General features: G+C 45.4%; 1 protein-coding gene across 2 annotated transcripts; it reads left to right on the top strand.

Moving 5' to 3' along the window:
• Positions 1 to 3,967: 3,967 nt before the first annotated feature.
• On the top strand, positions 3,968 to 7,674 carry LOC105060419 (protein SMAX1-LIKE 3). Of its 2 annotated transcripts, none has more exons than XM_029260538.2 (3): positions 3,968 to 5,406; positions 5,963 to 6,197; positions 6,280 to 7,674. In XM_029260538.2, exons 1-3 carry the CDS (start codon positions 4,223 to 4,225, stop codon positions 7,366 to 7,368), a joined length of 2,508 nt encoding a protein of 835 aa, XP_029116371.1. In that variant the 5' UTR covers positions 3,968 to 4,222; the 3' UTR covers positions 7,369 to 7,674. The 2 variants fall into 2 exon arrangements, with proteins under 2 accessions (XP_029116371.1, XP_010942401.1); XM_010944099.4 differs by having other exon boundaries at positions 3,971 to 5,406; positions 6,268 to 7,673.
• Positions 7,675 to 20,397: the final 12,723 nt, after the last annotated feature.

The following is a 20,397-nucleotide window of genomic DNA, read 5'->3' as shown; positions in this document are numbered from 1 at the left end:
GCAACTGGTGAAAATTTGGTCATGATGATGGTCAGGAACTAGCTAGAAAAGTAAGGTGAAAAATGATTTAAGTCTTTTCTTTGATTTTGGCAAGGAATTTAATTGTCTTTCTCAATGAGAAGAGCAGTTAAGATGTTGTGAGGAAACTCATAAAAGGTAGGAAGTCTAGAGGTGGAACAACAATGGGCTATGTTTTAGGATAATGTGGGGTGTTCTATAGAGAGATTCCTAGGATTTTGTCTAAATATGGTATATCCTATGTCTTCGAGTCTCCTTCATAGATGGAAAAGAACCAGACTCCCATCGAGAGTCTGTTCTTTTTCTTACACATGTGGGGCTAGATGGACCAGACCTCATATAGCTACACTGTGAATGAGAATAAATTGATTGAATGATGGGTTATTGACTTTGCCATTAGCTAATTCTTAAGTATGGATGAGATGCTTCTTATAAAACATAAGGGAGGGGATGGGGGCGGGGAGGGAAGAAGGGAGGGGGGAGGGAGAGAGAGAGAGGTGAAGCAAAGCATGATGGCAAATAGATCTTTTCATTGCTTGTAATAATAGTCTCAATTAACTTTCCTATAGAGTATGATATAGATAATAATATTACTTTTTACGTCCAAAAGATATCACCTTATATTTCTTTCTTGGATCACGCTCAAGTTATGCATGGTGTAACCCTCGTTGGTATAAAAGTTACACTACTCTTTTTGAATTAGATGGCAAATGACCTACATTGATGATTTGAGTTATTAGATATACCTTAGTAAATCTAAACTGGTTACACATGAAAATCATATTATTTAATTAAAGAATTTTAGACTATATATCAAGTGGCCAAAAATTAGACATTTTATGCATTACTTGATATATAGGCTAGAAATCTGTAAATGATATGAATTTTTATTATATAGTAATTGAGAAATTATAAATCACATCCAATGACTCAGATTAACGATATGCGATCTCCTAATTTATTTAAAGAATATGTTATTGAGTGATATTGAATGTAACTTGATCTTGACCCTTCTTTCTTTGTTGAAATTGTTTTTCTAATTGTATCTTGTACAAGCAAAGGGCCTTTGGTATTCTCTTTTTATTTACACAATTTTTGGTGCCCATGGCCTCATATGGACTAACATTGCTAAAGAGATGCTCATGAAGCCTGAGTCAAAATGAAGTCAATATTTTAAGTAAATAGGGTGCTCACTATAGGATGCTTTAAAGTACTTTAAAGAAAGACTCATGATATGAATGGAGTTTGATCCAACAATTGGAGTAAGATTGAAGATATTGATTACTAAAATTGTTGAGTATGTCTTGAGTTTATAAGCTCTAGAAAGACAAAAAAAGACATGTTTTCTATAGTGGAGTGAGTGAAGCAAGTAAAGCATAATACAATAAGTGAAGTGAGTGGAGAGGAGGGAAAAAATCCCCCACAATAAGTGAAGTGACTTGATTATTGTAAGACGGAAGTTTGAGGGCTTACTCTATTATATATCTTTTGCAACTTTAAAACAAGAGAGCAATTGAGTATTTTAGAGATCAATTTAGGGGCAAGAGTTTGAGAGAAAATCTTATAGCTTGCGATCTCTAATTTTTTATAGTAAAAATTTTGCATCGTTTCTGCCTATAGATATAGGTTAATAGATGAATCCACATAAATACTCTTGTTCTTTTATCTTTTCATTCTTGTTTCATTATTCTACCTACACATCGCAACAAAATTAAAAAAAATTATGATTTCTCCCTTCTAATTTTCATGTTTTAACAAACTTAGAGTGGTGTATTAAGACATGTGGTTGGTGACCATTAGGACAAGGAAAAGAGGCAGCTATTTGCTTTTTCTTGCATCTCTTAAACTATTATTCCTAATCCCTTTAAGAATTCCTTTTGTGTCGTTGCAGGTGCCTTTGCCTTTCTAATTATTATAGTGCCCTTTGTGTGCCTTTAGACCATCTGTGATCTGAACTTTTGACTGTAACTAAGACTCTCTGGTAAGAAAAGAAACCTTGTAATTTGGAACATTTGAAATTCCAGCTACATATTTTAGAAAAAAATAAAGCATTCTATCAAAATAGAAGCAGCTTCAGTTATGACAAATTCTTGAAAGCCGTATGAAACTTAAATTTCTTGTTAGTGTAATAATGGGTGAAGGAACATCGAGCATGGGCTTACAAAAGCATGAAACTTCGACATGCACATGAGTGAATTTTTATATGTTCGGTAAAACAAAATTGTATTCGAAAAAACAAATAGTTAAATACAAATAATGAAGGCTGACTGTGTAAGTTCCCATAGAACAAAATGCTGGACGTGTTCACCTCAAAAATTATGAACAGATTTTGTTGGAAGGGGGTTCTACTTATTTATGTTTCTTTGTTTGTTCTTGGTTAGAGGGTTGGCAAGATGAGAGGTAAGAATATTACCTATTTTCTACTTGCTCCTTGGTTTCTCTCTTTTGCTGATTGGCATAGGTGCTTTATGATATGGTCTATGATAATTAATGGCTCCATGATGATTGAGGAATCGAGAGGGATCTTTTGTTTGTCGTGCAAAATATATTTTTAAATAAATGTTACACAGCATTGAGAAGGTGGAGCTCTTCTTTTTATGCAGGGGCATATATACGTAGACAATTTTCAAGGTGGTGCAATCAGAATAGAAGATAATTCATGAACGCCTTGTTGAGCAGCACTAAACTGCCAAGTGCACGACCACAACCGGATCAAGTTTGATGGCATATTTAAAATGACATGATGGGGATAATAAGGAGAGGGTGGAACAAACGAGAAGAATGTTAAATAGGGCGCCAATATTAGTGTATTTCTTGATAGCAACATGCGGTGGTCAAAGTTATGAAATGACATGATGGCTATTATAGGTGCCATAACAATGGTGGTGGTCATACACAGTTTAATTTTTCTCTTGTATAAGCTCACGTCGTTTGCTTTTCATCCTTTCTCACTCGCAACTAGCCAGGTGAGTCGAGATTATTGGATGTTTCATGTCCAAAGCAGCAGGAAAATTGTATTATTAGTGCTATATGGATATGGGACATGATATTTTCTCTCATAGTTTTGGGGTTTGGTCATTGTTTCTGGTATATTAACTCACTTGGCTTTCTCAGATGATTCATTTGCACGAGCTGCAATGGTCATCAGGTAACTCAAAGAGCTAGTGATGCTGTATTTATCCTTTTGTGAAATGAACAGGAGGTACGTAGCTGGGAGCTAGTGATGCTGTATTTATCATGCATCCCATTATTGTAGCTATTAAAAGAAGAAATTGTGCTTTACCCCCCCACCCAAAAAAAAAGTGGGGAAATCGATGTTAAATATATATTATTTTTGTCATTCAATCTCCGGCCACCTCGAGATTAACTCAATTATTCATTCTCTTAGACTTTCAAGGAAACTGGGATGTTCGAAAGACTTAACTTTTTGGGAATAATTGTGCGTAGAAATAGAGAGGGAGGGAGAGAGAGATAATGTCTGTGCCTAAATCACAGTGTAACACTTTATTCCTTAAGTCTTTTGAGTCTTAGAAGAATGAATCGTACAAGCTCCGGTTCTTTTAAGCATCCCGCCTATGTGAGATGTTAAACCCATCTTAGTGGGCGTCGTAAAAGATGGAGTACGAAAGATCCCAATCCTGTGTTAGATGATGTTAAATTTTGCAACAGTAAGGACAAGACAATCCTCATTATCAAGCGCTCTCACGGAGGAGGGGGAGGGGAAGAGAGAGAGAGAGAGAGAGATGCCTTACATGTTACTTGTTGAGCACATGCACAAGGCTTTCCACCACACAATCGACTTTAGACCAGCGTACCCATCTTCACCAGAAAGGCATAAACCTACGTTACGCCATAAAATATCACATTCCCCCACCCAAAAAGCAGGATAACCCAAACCGAAAAGAGAAGAAGAAGAAGGGGGAAAGAAAAGCAGACAGCAACATCCAACATCCTTATAGATAACCAGATCTATACTCGCATTCAAATACACTCAACCAACCTACATATCCCCAAACTCTCCCATTCCCTTCCCTCCTTTCATCAACCACTAACCAATAACTTTCTTCTCCTCCTCCCGTCTTGTCCTAGTATAACTCCTCCCTCTCTTCATTCTTGTATTTCCAGCAACCAGTCATTTGATTTTTGTCTTCATTTTCTATCTCAACCACCACATCATCAACAGAAAGAAGAAAACTACTAGAAGATGAGAGCAGGAGGTTGCATGGTGCAACAAGCCCTGACTCCAGAGGCAGCAACAATAGTAAAGCAGGCGGTGAACTTGGCTCGGCAAAGAGGCCATGCCCAAGTGACACCCCTCCATGTTGCCACCACCATGCTCTCCTCGCCCACCGGACTCCTCCGTTCTGCCTGCCTTCAGTCCCACTCTCACCCCCTCCAGTGCAAGGCCCTTGAGTTGTGCTTCAATGTTTCCCTCAACCGCCTTCCGACCTCCCCTACCTCAGGCCCTCTCCTAGGGCCCTACCAAGCCCACCACCATCTGCCATCCTTCTCCAATGCCCTCCTCGCCGCCTTCAAGAGGGCCCAAGCACACCAGCGCCGTGGATCCATGGAGAACCAGCAGCAGCCATTGCTTGCAGCGAAGATAGAGCTAGAGCAGCTCATCATCTCCATTTTAGATGATCCTAGTGTGAGTAGAGTCATGAGGGAGGCTGGCTTCTTGAGTACCCATGTGAAGAACAACGTAGAAAAAACTCTTTCAGTGGAGATCTGTGCTCCCAACCCTAACCCTAACCTTAGCCCTCCCAAGGAAGGCAGCAGTTTACTGACTCCAACCCAAGTGATTAAAACCAAGCCTTTGGATCAAGAAGAAAGCGAGGATGTCATGAGTGTCATGGAGACTTTGATGCGTGGGAAGAATGTCGTGGTAGTAGGAGAGTTTTTAGCCACCTCTGAGAGTGTTGTTATCGGGCTGATGGACAGAATTGAGAAGGAAGAGTTTCCTAATGACGCTTTGAGGAGCATAAAGATCCTAACTCTTCCACTCTATTCATTTAGCCACATGTCAAGAGAGGAGGTGGAACAAAAAATTGGGGAGCTGAGGTGCCTTTTGAAGGGTTCTTGTGGGGGAAAAAGGACTGTTTTATACTTGGGAGATCTAAAGTGGGCAGCTAATTATGGGTCTAGTCGCGCGGAGAAAGTAAGAGGTTTATACTGCCCCTTAGACCATATAATCATGGAGCTCGGGAGTTTGGTGTGTGATGGGATTGAAGGACAGAGTGGGATTTTGAAGTTTGGGCTCATGGGGATTGCAACGGCTCAGACTTACATGGAGTGTAGGGTTGGCCAAGCTTCACTACAAGATATTTGGGATCTTCAGCCTATCACCGTTGCTGCAAGAAGCTTGGAGTTAAGCCTCAATTATGGCGGGTATGAACATCATTATTATAAATTTTCTTGATATCATTATTACATAATATGATTCAAAATAATTTATCCTGTAGATTTCCCCTTATGTATTTACTATATGAAATCTCCTTTTTACAAGCTTACCTTTCTTTTGCTGAATCAAATGGAGCAAAGGTTGTGATCCTTGCGAGGTGATGTGATGAATCTCTAAAAAAGTTCAGACTCTTGACTTTTAATGCCATAAAGAATTGAACCGTGTGGTTATCTTTTTCTTTTTCATTTCTCCTCTCCTTTTTCTTTATTTTTTTTTATTAGGTTATATATTTTTGCAAATTGAATTTGATATCTAATCAGTGAGATAAATGAGGATATTTCTTTTTTTCTATAAAAGGATGATATTAACGTTTAAGAGCTTCTTAGTGAAGAATTTTATGTTTAATTCAAGCTGTTTATTGATAATTGCATAGTAAATTTGATTTGATCGGGTGATACGTGTCGAACTATTGGAATCATCAAGAGTTTAATTATTCTGTTAGATTATCTTAAATCTTAATTCTCTAGTCCTGACTCTTTTCAGCGGTCCCCAAAGTCAGTGCGAGAACAAGAGAAGTGGCATCGAGACTTGTTGGTGTTTGCCAGAAGGGATTAGAAGCCAGCTAGCTTGCTGTGCTGATTGTTCTATTAAGTTTGAGATTGAGGCCCGAGACCTCCAAAGCATTGTCAGTGATACCGATGGCTTAATTCCCTCAGGATTGCCATCGTGGCTACGGCAATATAAAGAGGAAAATAAAAGAGCAACAAGTAATGATCAGGTAATTATGCTATCCACGTTCATTCAAATTAAGAGTCGAAAACATCTATCTAGAACTTTCTCTCATGCAGGATTATCTCCAGCTTAAAGATTTATGCAAGAAGTGGAACTCCATATGCAATGCAGCCCAAAAATGCCAACACCACCAATCCGAGAAAACCCTAAAATTCTCTTCTGCCTCTCCAAATTTTTCCATCTCTCCTTATGATCAGCCACACTCTAGCATGCACCAAATCCCCCATGCTTGGCCAATCACAATCAACATAGATAACTCATGGAGGGAACACCATTTCTGTATGTCAAACAAAGACTCACAAGAGCAGGAAGGGCAGAGATTATCCCATGATATTGGATCCAACTCTAATATGGCTTCTTCTAGTGATTCCATGGAAATAGAGTACCATTGTAAATTTAAGGAGCTCAATGCAGAGAATCTGAAGAACCTTTGCAGTGCATTGGAGGAAAAAGTCCCATGGCAGAAGGACATCATCCCTGAGATTGCAAGCACCATCCTCCAATGCAGATCAGGAATGATAAGAAGGAAAGAGAAGACGAGGTTGAGCAGGATCAAGGAAGAGACGTGGTTGTTCTTTGAAGGTGGTGATGTTGAGGGCAAAGATAAGATTGCCAGAGAGCTAGCCAGCCTCGTTTATGGCTCTTACAACAACTTTCTTTCAATTGGAGTCAGCACCTTCTCATCACCAAGGTCTGATTCCACTGACGATCTCCGAAATAAGAGGTCAAGGTCGGAAGCAACCGATAACTATCTCAAGACGTTCATTGAAGCAATCCATGATAATCCACATCGTGTCATCATAATGGAAGACATTGACGAAGTAGATTACCACTCGCAACTGGGTATTGGGACCGCCATTGAGAGAGGAAGAGTACAAAACTGCAAGGGTGAGGAGATTAGTATTAGTGATGCAATTATCATCTTTAGTTGTGAAAGCATTAATTCGCAAGCAAGATCTTGCTCACCTGCAACTAAGCAAAAACTGAATGGCCTTGAAGAGGAGGAAGAAGCGGACGACAAATATACCAGTGCAAATGTTTCTTTAGATTTAAATCTTTGTTCCGTTGACAATCATGAGGATCGGTCCTTTGATGGTCTGGGGCTTGTTGAATCAGTGGACAGAATGTTCTTTTTCAAATTGCCGGAGGAACTGTAATTCAAGAGCAGTCTTTGTTAAGAATCTTTGGTTGCTTGTCCTCCCTGTTGAATCCTGGTGACCTTTTTCTGAATTTTGAAATGAGGAAAGAACTGTAGCTTAACATAATGGGATACTGTAGTTACTTGGAACAAATGTATATTAAGTAGTTTTTTCCCCATCTTTTTCGAGAAGTGAACTAATGGGTTGGTATTGCTCTTCTTAAAAAATATTGACATCCAGTGGTTATTGTTTCTGTTGTCTTTCAACTTTAGAAGGGTGACTTGTAATTATTGTTCCTCATGAGCGTATCCTAGCAAAGAGAATTACTGCATAAGTGTTAGCAAGTTCTGTATATTATAATAAGTACATCAATCATATCTTAAAAATAAAAAGATGTTCGGTAATCTTTTCCAATCGCTGGATCCTGAAATGGCTACATTTGCCACTGCTAAGCCTCTTATAAGAAAAGATGAAGACCTTAATCCACTTTTCTTTCAACTCAACGAAAAATATTTTATTCCCAATAATAATGGCTAGACCACTTAATCTACCGCATTATTGGCACAAGATAAACCCATGAATTATTAGTTTCACCAAGCAAGCACATTACTTGACCATGCACCTGTCTTGTTGTCTTTATGGCTACGGATGAGCATTTATTTAATTCGTTTCTGGAGTTTAGGCAGTTATTAGGACTAAGAACGTCCATATTTTATTTCTTTTGTAGCAGAGAACGTCCATAATAAATAGAAACAGAAGACTACTGTAAGGGTATATTTGCTTTGGATCCATATTACTCTGATAATAATGATAAAATTCATGACAGAAGTTAAGCTTCCACAAATACATTCAATTATTATTCATGGTAAGAGGCATATTGATAGGCGACGATTTTAAAATGGACTATTTCCTCAAAAGAATATGTGATATACACAAAGCCAGTCTTTTCTTCTTTTCTTTTTTTTTTTTTTTTTTTGGGTAAAGCAGTCTCCTTCAACTCGAGAATGAGAAGGATTCCAAAACCCTTAGCATTTATAATTTTAATGATGTGATTAAGCCTTGCATGGACACAGAAACAGAAAATGCTGATGACTGTATTACTATTTTTAAACAGGAGATAATAATTGAAGGAAACCCACTCACGTACTTTTCATTACTTTGCAAAGGAGATGTCAAATTGGAAGCCAATAACATCTTCCCCCGGAAATATCAAAAAGGGCGCTACTTTTCATGCATGGTGATGCGTTTTTGAGAAAAGAGGAATCCTTTTCTCCGTGCTTTATAGTTCATGACCCAACATTCTCATCTTTGTGAAGTAGTGGGAGGTGAAAAGCTTAACACGAAATAAAGATAAGCATCCTTACTTTAGACCTTAAAGTTGGTGCTTTAGATTCCAAAAGATAAACTTCGGAGTCCCCAACACCTAAAATTATAAAAATTTAGGTATATATAAGGATCCATGCATACATATATTTAGTCCCACATCGATTATTAACAGGAGAATTCTCTAATATTTATATATGACTAATAAAATTCAAATAATATTTTTCAACTGATCTTTTCGAATAAGATTCTGGATTGTTGTAAATAATATTAGAATGGACTCGACCCATGGCCTATATAGATTAAGGGACATTATAGCATATGCCCATTTGAATTTATCATGAGTTGACCATCATATTTGTGATCGATTTAAATGGATTTGGACAAGTAGCCTGACAAAGATACCAAGTGTTAAATGGAGAGAGTATATATGTAAGGACCTATGCAGATATGTGTTTAGTCCCATAATAATTATCATTAGGTTTTGAATTGCTATAGTGTAAGAAATTTTATTTAGTCCCACAACAGTTATGGTGAGCTTTTGGGTTGCTATAGTATAAGGAATTTGACATGTGTAGCTCTGGGAAAGAGAAATGTTACTGGTCCCAAACTTTGCTACCAAATATTTTCTGTTCATAACTGGCACACTGGGCTTCTGGTGCAATTATCTATACCATGTGGCATGCCAGCTATGAAGAAAGAGACTCCAGGTAATTGAATTGGTCCTTGTAACATTTATCTTTGAGACAGGATTAGATCTTGATGAGAGATGGCTGTCCAGACCAGAAAGGAAGGAAAATTTCTCACCTCCCACATGCTCATGCTTTCTTTCAAAATTCCAACTAATGCATGCCCTTTTGCTTTAGAGTTACTGCTTCTATCACTTTCTTTTCCAATCTTGAAAGGAAAAAGCCTCACTTAGACTACTTTCCTCTACTCCAAAAAACCTAATAAAACATGAGTATCCTATTTCTCTAACTTATTATGTGGAATAAACAGAATAGAAAAGAGATTTTATGCACCCCCCCTGAGTTTTTCTTTTATTTTTAATAAATACAGAATTGCTTCATGCTCCGATGGAAAAGAAAGCAAATAATGCAAAACAAACCTTCAGAGAGAGAGAGAGAGAGAGAGAGCTCTGATAAAGATGGTCATGAGTGTCTATAAGTTCAGTTATCTATGGACCAGTTATGGGTATGTCTATTGTTGCTGTTCATCTGGAGAAGAAAAGAAACTATGTTGTTAAAGTGTTTGACATAGATAATTTGATTGCTGCTTCCATCATTATTCAAGAAAACAAAAGAAATTGTTTCCATTTTTCTTTGTTCTTGTTATATTATTATTGTTGAATAAATGTTTCACATGAATTGGCAAAAACAATATTTCTTTAATTCATTCATTTCCATTTTTTACATTTTTTTTCTTTTCCTCAAATCCATGCTCCATGCTCTTCCATTCCTTGAGAACAACAAGTTGTCATCATATTTTGAAGCATAATAAAGAAAAATTTGATTTATGTGCACCAAAGAGTTCATGCATACCCTTGCATATGCATGTAACTCCATAAATAGTACTACCTGCTATTGAACACTGTTGGGTATAAAATACCCCCCAGCCGAAGTTCGTGATGGGAGTGACCCTCCGGGGATCCAACTGACTTTCGACCTCCGGCAACGTCTCTTCAAACCTCCCAGACGGCCGAGCCTCCGCCACACTCTCAAGTTTTGTCGACGAGCAGGACCCCGCCAGCGCCAATCGGATTCTTCGCGACGTCCGGACTCCTACGGGAGCCAGATCTCGTCTCCGACTCTAGCCACAGGCAGACTTCGTCCGGACTCCTACGAGAGCCGAACTTCGTCCCCAACCTCAACTGCTGGAAGGCTTCACCCGGACTCCTACGGGAGCCGAGCTCCGACTGCGACTTTACTTACAGGTAAACTCCGTCCGGACTCCTACGAGAGCCGGACTTCGTCCCTGACCTTGATTGCAGGTGGACTTCGATCGGACTCCTACGGGAGCCAAATCTCGTCTCTGACTCCAGCTGCAGGCAGGCTTCGTCCGGAATCCTACGGGAGCCGGACTTCGTCCGGACTCCTACGGGAGCCGGACTTCATCCCTAACCTTGATTGCAGGTGGACTTCGACCGGACTCCTACAGGAGCCAGATCTCGTCTCCGACTCCAGCTGTAGGCAGGCTTCATCCGGACTCCTACGGGAGCCGAACTTCATCCCCAACCTCAACTGCTGGAAGGCTTCGCCCGGACTCCTACGGGAGCCGAGCTCCACCCGCAACTTCACTTACAGGTAAACTCCGTCCGGACTCCTATGGGAGCCGGACTTCGTCCCTGATCTTGATTGCAGGTGGACTTCGACCGGACTCCTACGGGAGCCAGATTTCGTCTCCGACTCCAGCTGCAAGCAGGCTTCGTCCGGACTCCTACAGGAGCCGAACGTCATCCCCAACCTCAACTGCTGGAAGGCTTCACCCAGACTCCTACGGGAGCCGAGCTCCGCCCGCAACTTCACTTACAGGTAAACTCCGTCCGGACTCCTACGGGAGCCAGACTTCGTCCCTGACCTTGATTGCAGGTGGACTTCGACCGGACTCCTACGGGAGCCAGATCTCGTCTCCGACTCCAGCTACAGGCAGGCTTCGTCCAGACTCCTACGGGAGCCAGACTTCCTCCCTGACCTTGATTGCAGGTGGACTTCGACCGGACTCCTATGGGAGCCAGATCTCGTCTCTGACTCCAGCTGCAGGCAGGCTTCGTCCGGACTCCTACGGGAGCCGAACTTTGTCCCCAACCTCAACTACTGGAAGGCTTCACCCAGACTCCTACGGGAGCCAAGCTCCGCCCGCGACTTCACTTACAGATAAACTCCGTCCGGACTCCTACGGGAGCCAGACTTCGTCCCTGACCTTGATTGCAGGTGGACTTCGACCGGACTCCTACGGGAGCCAGATTTCGTCTCCGACTCCAGCTGCAGGCAGGCTTCGTCCGGACTCCTACGGGAGCCGAACTTCGTCCCTAACCTCAACTGCTGGAAGGCTTCACCCGGACTCCGACGGGAGACGAGCTCCACCCACGACTTCACTTACAGGTAAACTCCGTCCGGACTCCTACGGGAGTCGGACTTCGTCCCTGACCTTGATTGCAGGTGGACTTCGATCGGACTCCTACGGGAGCCAGATCTCGTCTCCGACTCCAGCTGCAGGCAGGCTTCGTCCAGACTCCTACGGGAGCCAGACTTCATCCTTGACCTTGATTGCAGGTGGACTTCGACCGGACTCCTACGGGAGCCAGATCTCGTCTCCGACTCCAGCTGCAGGCAGGCTTCGTCCGGACTCCTACGGGAGTCGAACTTCATCCCCAACCTCAACTACTGAAAGGCTTCACCCGGCCTCCTACGGGAGCCGAGCTCCGCCCGCGACTTCACTTACAGGTAAACTCTGTCCGGACTCCTACGGGAGCCGGACTTCGTCCCTGACCTTGATTACAGGTGGACTTCGATCGAACTCCTACGGAAGCCAGATCTCGTCTCCGACTCCAGCTGCAGGCAGGCTTCGTCCAGACTCCTACGGGAGCCGGACTTCATCCCTGACCTTGATTGCTGGTGGACTTTGACTGGACTCCTACGGGAGCTAGATCTCGTCTCCGACTCCAACTGTAGGCAGGCTTCGTCCGGACTCCTGTGGGAGCCGAACTTCGTCTCCAACCTCAACTGCTGGAAGGCTTCACCCGGACTCCTACGGGAGCCAGACTCCGAGCTCTACTCAAACGGATGGCTATCCACCTCTCCCCGTCAGACACTCCAGCCGAACTTCGACCGACAGGCCTGGGACCTCTGGCAGGCCGCAATAACGGCCACCACACTGCTCCACCCCCTGCAACAGATTCCGCACGGCTCCATCACTCTCTGGCAGGCTGCAGTAACGGCCACCACACTGCTCCACCCCCTGCAACGGATTCCGCGCGGCTCCATCACTCCCTGACGGATCGCCATAATGACCACGATGCTGCCCACTCCTTGCGACGGATACCACGCGATTCCTCCCACCTCCTGGCAAGTCGCGACAACAGACGTCGTTCCACTACCCGCAACAGACCCCACGTGGCACATCCCGACGGTGACCACGATCCCACTCCACTGCTCTTCGCAACAAACTCCGCCTGATTCTGGGCAGCCCACTGCTAGACGGTTACGGATATCGCTATCAGTCTGCTGTTCCCTTTCGCCTATAAAAGGGGGCTCCAAATACGTTATTCTCGAGCTCTCATTTTTACCTAGAAACTCTGCTAAAATTTTCGTTCGAGCACTCCATTCTTGTTGAGATAGAGAACTGACTTGAGCGTCGAAGGGTCTTGCCGGAGCAACCCCACCTCCGGTTTAGACTTCTTTTGCAGGTCCCGAGGGCGACCGTGACTCCAGCTTCTCCGGTGCAAGCGAATTTTTGCACCAACAGGATTGGCGCTAGAGGAAGAAGGGCTTTAAACCTCTGCAGTACCCTTATTCTTAAAGGATCGCTCAACAAGATTTCCCCCGGGCATCTTTTTCGGTGCCCTCTCCTCCCTCCTCCACTTGGTCTTTGCTCGATGCCTCCCCGCAAGGCATCCACACGACGATCCACGGCCTCTACGGCCAGATCTCAGGCTCCAGCCTCACCTCCCGTTTCCCAGCCTCCTCCTCCTCCTCCAGCAACGACGGTCGGCACGGAGCAATTTGATCTGCTGGCACAGCAGGTCAGGGGCCTCACTAAAGCTGCACCGGCCATGCAGCAGCAGCAACAGCCGCAGGCATCGGTGCGCCTGAAAAGGGTATCACCGGAACACCAGAATTCGGCGGTGGGGCGGGCCACTTGGGCCAGCCACCCCATTTTTCCTAGGAAGATGAACCCGAGGGTGGAGAGCCCTCAATCAGATCACGACTCCACCCCTGGAAGATCCCTGCCCCCATTCGGCCAGAGGACCCTCGAGACCCAAAGTCGAGAGGATTTTCTAGACCGGAGACTCCAGGAGATGAACCGGTGGATCGAAGAACTCCGCCACGCTCCCCCCGCTTATGGTGAGGATATTTGCACTGACCCTCCCTTTTCTCAAATGATCATGCAGGAACCGATCCCGCTAAACTTCAAACTCCCCCAGTTCGAAAGCTACGACGGGATTTCGGACCCGATTGATCATCTGGAGGCCTTTCGGATGATGATACTGCTTCATAGCGCACCCGACGTCATTCTATGTCGAGCTTTCCCATCCACCTTGAAGGGAGCGGCGAGAAACTGGTACTCGACGCTGAAATCGGGTACCATCTTTTTCTTCGATCAGATGAGCCACCAATTTGTGGCCCATTTTGTCAGCAGCCGGTACCCCCGAAAGGGTTCGGAGTCCCTCATCAATATCAAGTAGAGGGAGGGGGAGTCCATTCGAGCCTACATCAACCATTTCAATGTCGCCGCGCTGGAGGTCCGAAACTTGGACCAGTCGGTAGCAATGGTCGCTCTGAAGGGCGGCCTTCAAAAGAATGACCTTTTGTTCTCCCTGGAGAAGAAGTACCCCAGAAATTTTGCTGATCTGTTGGCTCGAGCCGAAGGGTACGCCTGAGTGGAAGAAGCCTTCAAAATGAAGGATGAGGAGACTGCGAGAGAACGGTAGGCGGAAGACTCGAGTAAGCCTGCAATCAAAAAAGGGTCGAGAGAAGCTCGGCCACGTTCTCGAACTCCTCCCGGGCACAAGCGTGTCCATGCTCCTCCCCGGGTACGTAGGCAGAGAAGTCCGGACTGTGGAGTCCGGCGGGGTTCTCCATCGGGAAGATTTCGCAACTATGCCCCCCTCAATGCCTCGAAAACCCAAGTACTGATGGAGGTCAGGGAGCAGCTCCCTAGGCTAGAGAGGATGCGCACACACCCCGAAAAGCACAACCCCAACAAGTTCTGTCTCTATCATCGCGACCACGGCCACGACACGGAGGAATGCATCCAGCTCCGAGATGAGATCGAGGAGCTCATCCGATGAGGTCGACTCGGTAGGTTCATTCGACGTCGGCCTGAAGGTAAAGAAGATCGATCGAGGACCCTGCCGCAACCTGAACCGTCAAAAAGGGAGGAGCAGCTCGGAGATCGGCCTCCAATCGGGACCACCGACTCCATCACCGGAGGGCCTCAAGGAGGAGCAGACCTTCCACGACTGCGGAACTCGAGAAACCTGTAAATGTACTGCTCACGACTTTACCCTGAATCTAAATTCCTTTCGACTTTACATGTTTTTCCTTTTGGCATGGATTTGTTATGATCGGGGACGACCCCTTTAAATAATTAAAACAAGGTCATGTTAGGAACAAGAGGGGAACCTCGTCCTAACATGAGCCAAATGAAAGTCCGATTATTTTAAGATCAGATCAGGGGAAAGGCCCATATAACGGCCCTTGGATGCCCCCTGAGCCATGTTAGGGACAGGAGGAGAACCTCGCCCTAACATGAGCAAAGTCAAAGGCTCGGTTCTTTTAGACCGAATGGGAGGAGAGGCCCTACAACGCCCTTACGCACCCCCATAGCCATGTTAGGGACAGGAGGAGAACCTCGCCCTAACGTGAGCAAAGTCAAAGGCCCGGCTCTTTTAGATCGGATGGAGGGAGAGGCCCTACAATGCCCTTATGCGCCCCCACGGCCACGTCAAGGACAGGAGGAGGACCTCGCCCTAACGTGAGCAAAGTCGAAGGCCCGGTTCCTCTTATACCGGATGGGGGGAGAGGCCAAACAGCGCCCACATATGCCCCCACAGCCTTGTTAGGGACAGGAGGAGAACCTCGCCCTAACATGAGCAAAGTTGAAGGCCCGGTTCTTTTAGACCGGATGGGGGGAGAGGCCCTTGCGACGACCCTTATGTGCCCCCACAGCCCCGTTGGAAACAGGATGAGAACCTCATCCTGACCTGAGCTGAGATCGACTACGTCAAGAACAGAAGGAGAACCTCGTCCCGACGATGACAAAAACTCGATCGCCTAACCAAATTGGATAAAGAGAAAAGTTCCCTCAATGGCACCTCTACACTTCTGCGCGACCCTCCAAAAAAGCAAAGGGGGGGAACCCTCACTCGAAAAGAGGAGAAAAATTAAAAAGGAAAGCGACGAATTACACCGGCAATAGACAAAAAATAAACCACACCAAAGATCTAAGGAACCTCGTCTCAACAAAGACGGAAAGTTCCTACCAAACATCCCCGGCCTCTAAGAAGGCTCTAGACACAGGTCAAGAAAACAGCGATACCTTCGAGGTAATGCAGAGTTCGGACCACCAAGCTCGAGCCTACGGCCATGGACGACGAGAAAAGCAAATCAGTGTGGCGACGACTGGGCATCTCCAAATGACGTCAACGTCGGACAAGTCAAAAGACAAAAGAAGTTCGGCGGGCGATAATTTAATACAATACGTGGACGAGGTAACATAAAATTTTCTTTTCATTCCATTTGCGAAATATACACCACGAAGCCTAGAAGGCCAAAGGAAGAAAAGCAAAACGACAAAAGCAAGACAAAACAACAAAAGAGAAAATGTATGCATGGAAAGACGAAAGGCCAAAAAGAGCCCTAGGGAAGCTCTGCTCCTTCCGACCTCGAATTATCTGCTTCACCCCTTATCCAGGTCTGCCTCAGATTTTCAACTTCTTCTTCTAGCTCTCTCTTTTTCAGCAGCGCGTCCCAGAGTGCCCGACGGAGTCACTGGCTTTCGTTCTCCACCTCTCGACGCCTCTTTCTCAGGACGTCGGATTCCACCTCTGCATCCTTGACGGCCTGCTGCTCGCATGCCAGCTTATTGCCCAGCTATGCAACCCAAGAGGGGGGGTGAATTGGGTTTTAAAAATTTTAGGCTTAACTAATTACTTGTAAAAATTATATATCAAAAGCTTGATGAATGAAGAGAGATACTTTGGTTTGAGATTAATTACTTAAAACAAGAATGCAAGGATATAATGGAGAATTAGAGAGAAACAATAAAGCATGCCACAAACACAATGATTTATAGTGGTTCGGTGCCAACCTTGCACCTACGTCCACTCCCCAAGCTCCTACTTGGGAATTCCAATCCACTAAACTTTGTATTCAACCCGAATACAACCGTCGGAAACTCCGACACTAGCTATCCCAAGCTAGTCCACTTGTTTCTCGGGTACAAGCCGACCCACACACTCCGATTTCAGGTTCGGATCAACCTTTCCTTGTTTTGGAAACCCTCCAAAACAAAAACAATTGCTCACAAGATAAACTCAGTTTAGAGCACAAATTAAGTACAAGAATAGCTCCTTAAGTGAGCGAATATAACAATAAATACGCTTTACTCAAATGAAGAAGCCCTTCTTGGATTTCCTCAAAGTGGATGAGAGATGAAGTAAATGATTGAGGAGTTGGTGAGCTTGATTGATGGCTTCTTGAAGGCTTTAAATGAGCTCTTGAATGAGGTTGAGAAGTTGGCTTGAGAAAACTCTCTCTTGAATGCACTTGAATGCCCTCTTGAATGCTCTTGATTTTCTCTTTTCAAATCACTTGAATGCCTCTTGGATATTTTGATCTCTCATCTTTTTGTTTTCCACCTTTTGAAACCTTTATAGCCTTAAGAGACAAGGGAAAACAAACTAGGCAGAAAAAGAGCCGTTAGAGCACAAAAAGCAGCATTAAAAAGCAACCAAATCTGGCCAAAAACTAGCCGTTACAGGCAAATCCCGACATATGAGTCGACTCATGAGTCGACTCATGCCTCAGGGGTCGACTCATGAGTCGACCTCTGTTGCAAAGTCCAGAGATTGGGTTTCTGGATTTTCTTGGCCCAAAACAGCAGAGGTCGACTCATGAGTCGACTCATGCCTTGTGGGTCGACTCATGAGTCGACTCACAGGTCGTGCCAAGCCAGAAAACCAGCATGCCATGGCTAATCTTTGCGTGCCAATCAGCTCATAGTTTCATGAGTTGACTCATGAGTCGACTCATGAACTTCAAACCTTCATAACTCCAAAAATATAAGTCCAAAAACCATGAAACTTTCACCAATAGATTACATATCATTTGTTCTACACGATGATGCTATCAAATCAGAGTTTTGATGAAATTACGATTTTGCCCCTGTAGAGCATAAGGTCTTTTTCACATAAAAATTATTTGTATCCCTTCCAACTATTTTGTAGTCATCAAAATCAATCTAGGAGCAACACAGCTGGATCTTCAATTGCTGCAGCTCAGTCGTCTTCTCTCCAAGGGCGATAGAAAGCCCTTCGGCAGTTCTTCTTAGGGACTGGAATTCATTGGAATCCCGAGAAGAAGCGAGCTGAGCCCTGTCAGCCAGCTGCCCTTGAAGACGGGCGACTTCATCGGTCGCCACCCTGAGTCTCTCTTTATATTCATCCACCTGCCTGCGCCAGCCAGCCCGATGCACGTCATAGCTCACCTCGACATCCTGAAGCTGCTGCTGAAGGTCAGAGACCTTCTTCGACCACTTCCGGTCGCCGTCGGCCCGAGCCAAGGGTCGGGACAAACTTCCCTCCAGCTGGCCAATCCTCTCCTGCGCAGCTGACAGTTCCACCCTGAGAGAACTGATCTTGGCAGCTTGAGCCCAAATTCGATCGCTGGCGCTCTTCTTGGGTTCCTCATGCTCCTTCGCGAAGTCTGTCTTCCTCCGGCTGTACTCTATAATCCCCTTCACGTGGAGATTCCGAAAGTGGGTGGCCTCCGAGGTGGCTTCAGAGTAACCCTCCCTTAACCTGCGAAGCTCGCCTTCCATCTTCTTCGACCTTTTTGTCAAATGAAGAACTTCCTTCTTCAGCCGCTGGATCGTGGACTTCAGCGGAATCCCCTGGGGCAGGGGAAGTGCTTCGGTAGGACACTGCCATCGAGAGACAAAAGCGTCAAGGCGCATCTCATTGCAGAAAGAAAAACAAAAAGGGGGAAGGAAGAAAGGAGAAGCCATCCACGATGAGAAATTCGACTTTATTGAGTGAATATTTCTTAAAGACAAAAAGAAAAGAAAAAATTACAGTAAAAAAAAATAAAAAAATAAAAAATAAATAAAATACAAGATCGGAGGTCTCAGACCTCTGCGGTAGGAGTTGGAGAGCTCGGTGTCCTTGGAAGGGGGGCTGCGGCAGCAGTAGCGGCAGGAGAGGGACCGGCCTCATCTTCAGACTCCTCGCCCAAGAAGCTGAGGTCGAGCTCGAAAAATTTTTTGGCCACCTTCTCCTGGCAGAGCTCGAACCCCTTGATGAATGCTTCCTGGCCGAATCAGACGTTCAGGTCTCTCATCTCCGCGGAAGCCTTGAACTCCTCTACCGCAAGAACCCTAGCCTCCGAGACCAGGACTGGAATCTGCTCCGTCAAATTGGCGACCTCGGCCTCCGCCTTTCTCACCACCTCCTCTGAGATCTGCTTCTCTTCCTCCCGGGCCTGCTTTTCTTTCTCCAGGGCCTCTTGGAGGGTAACTACTTCGGCGGCCTTTTCTTTGAGACGAGCGACTTCGGCCCGGCGACGCTCCTTTGCCTGGATGACGTCCCTCCTCGTCCGGTTCGTCGCCTCGATGTTGGCAAGGAGCTGGTGCCCAATCTACAAGGACAGCTAGGGGGTCAGAACAAGGGTCGAAAAGCCAATTAAATGAAGATTTATTTACCTCAAGAAAGGACCCCAGGGAGTCCCAAACCCGCTGCTCAGGATCGGTGTGGTCGATCCTCTCGACGACTTCGGGCAGAATGCAGCCGTCGATCAGCCACTTGATCAAGTCTCTGTCATTAAAGGGATTCTCCGGTCCTTCTTCAGAACCAAGGGACTCTTCAACGACGGCTCGACGGCTACTCCCCCTGCGGGCCACCGACTTCCTCCTCATCCCCCTCTCGACTCTGGGCACCTCCGTGGAATGGACCCCCGAAACGGGAGCCCCAGTCGGCGGACTCCTTGAAGAGGCCCGGGGGGCCGTTGGTTTGACGTCCGAAGGAACGTCGATCGCGGGAGCCACCTGGACAGGCGCGGCCGAGCTCGTCTCCTCCACCCTGGCCTTCTTTGCTGATCCGGAAGCCGCAGCACCTTTTCTTTTGTGGGCCTTGAGGCCCTTGGCGAGCATCCGTGCTGCTTCGGCGTCCATTCCTAAAAAAAAAAAAAAAAAAAAAAATCAAAAATCAGTAATGGGGTGAAAAAGGAAGAAGTGACATGCAAAAAAAAAAAAAGAAGAAGGACGGAAGAAAAGAAGAGAAAAGAAAAGATGGAGTACTCACAGGATCCTGGGGGCTCAAGCCGATGTTGAACAAAAATTGCTCCCTCAGAAGGTTGGGAAGGGAAGGAGCGGAATAGTCAAGAAGCTTCCGGGCGGCCTGGAGGTCGTCCTCCCCCAGGCTGGGAGCCCAGCGGACAGAGTCCCTCAGAGAGCCCCAAGGGGGCAGGCCCAGCCTCAAGGTCGAGCAGTGGACGAAGAGGTATTTCCCCTTCCAGTTGTGGATTGAAGAGGGGGCACCTTTCAGCAACCCCTTCTTGCCAAACTGAGGAGAGAAATACCACCAGTCCTTCGCCGAAGGATGACGCTTGAAGGTATAGAAATGCCTAAACAGAGAGAGGGACGGCTGGACCTCGACTACGTGGCAAAAGGAAAGAAACCCTATCAAAAACCTAAAGAAATTCGGAGCAATTGAAGCCAAAGAGATATCTAAGAAGCGGAAGAGGGCGACAACAAAGGGCGGAAGCGGAAGCCGGAGTCCGGCACGGA

The sequence above is a fragment of the Elaeis guineensis genome, chromosome 7 (genome assembly GCF_000442705.2).
Source record: "Elaeis guineensis isolate ETL-2024a chromosome 7, EG11, whole genome shotgun sequence".
Classification (NCBI taxonomy): Eukaryota; Viridiplantae; Streptophyta; class Magnoliopsida; order Arecales; family Arecaceae; genus Elaeis; species Elaeis guineensis.
Note: the sequence above shows the minus strand (reverse complement) of the source record. Positions and strands in the feature narration are given on the sequence as shown.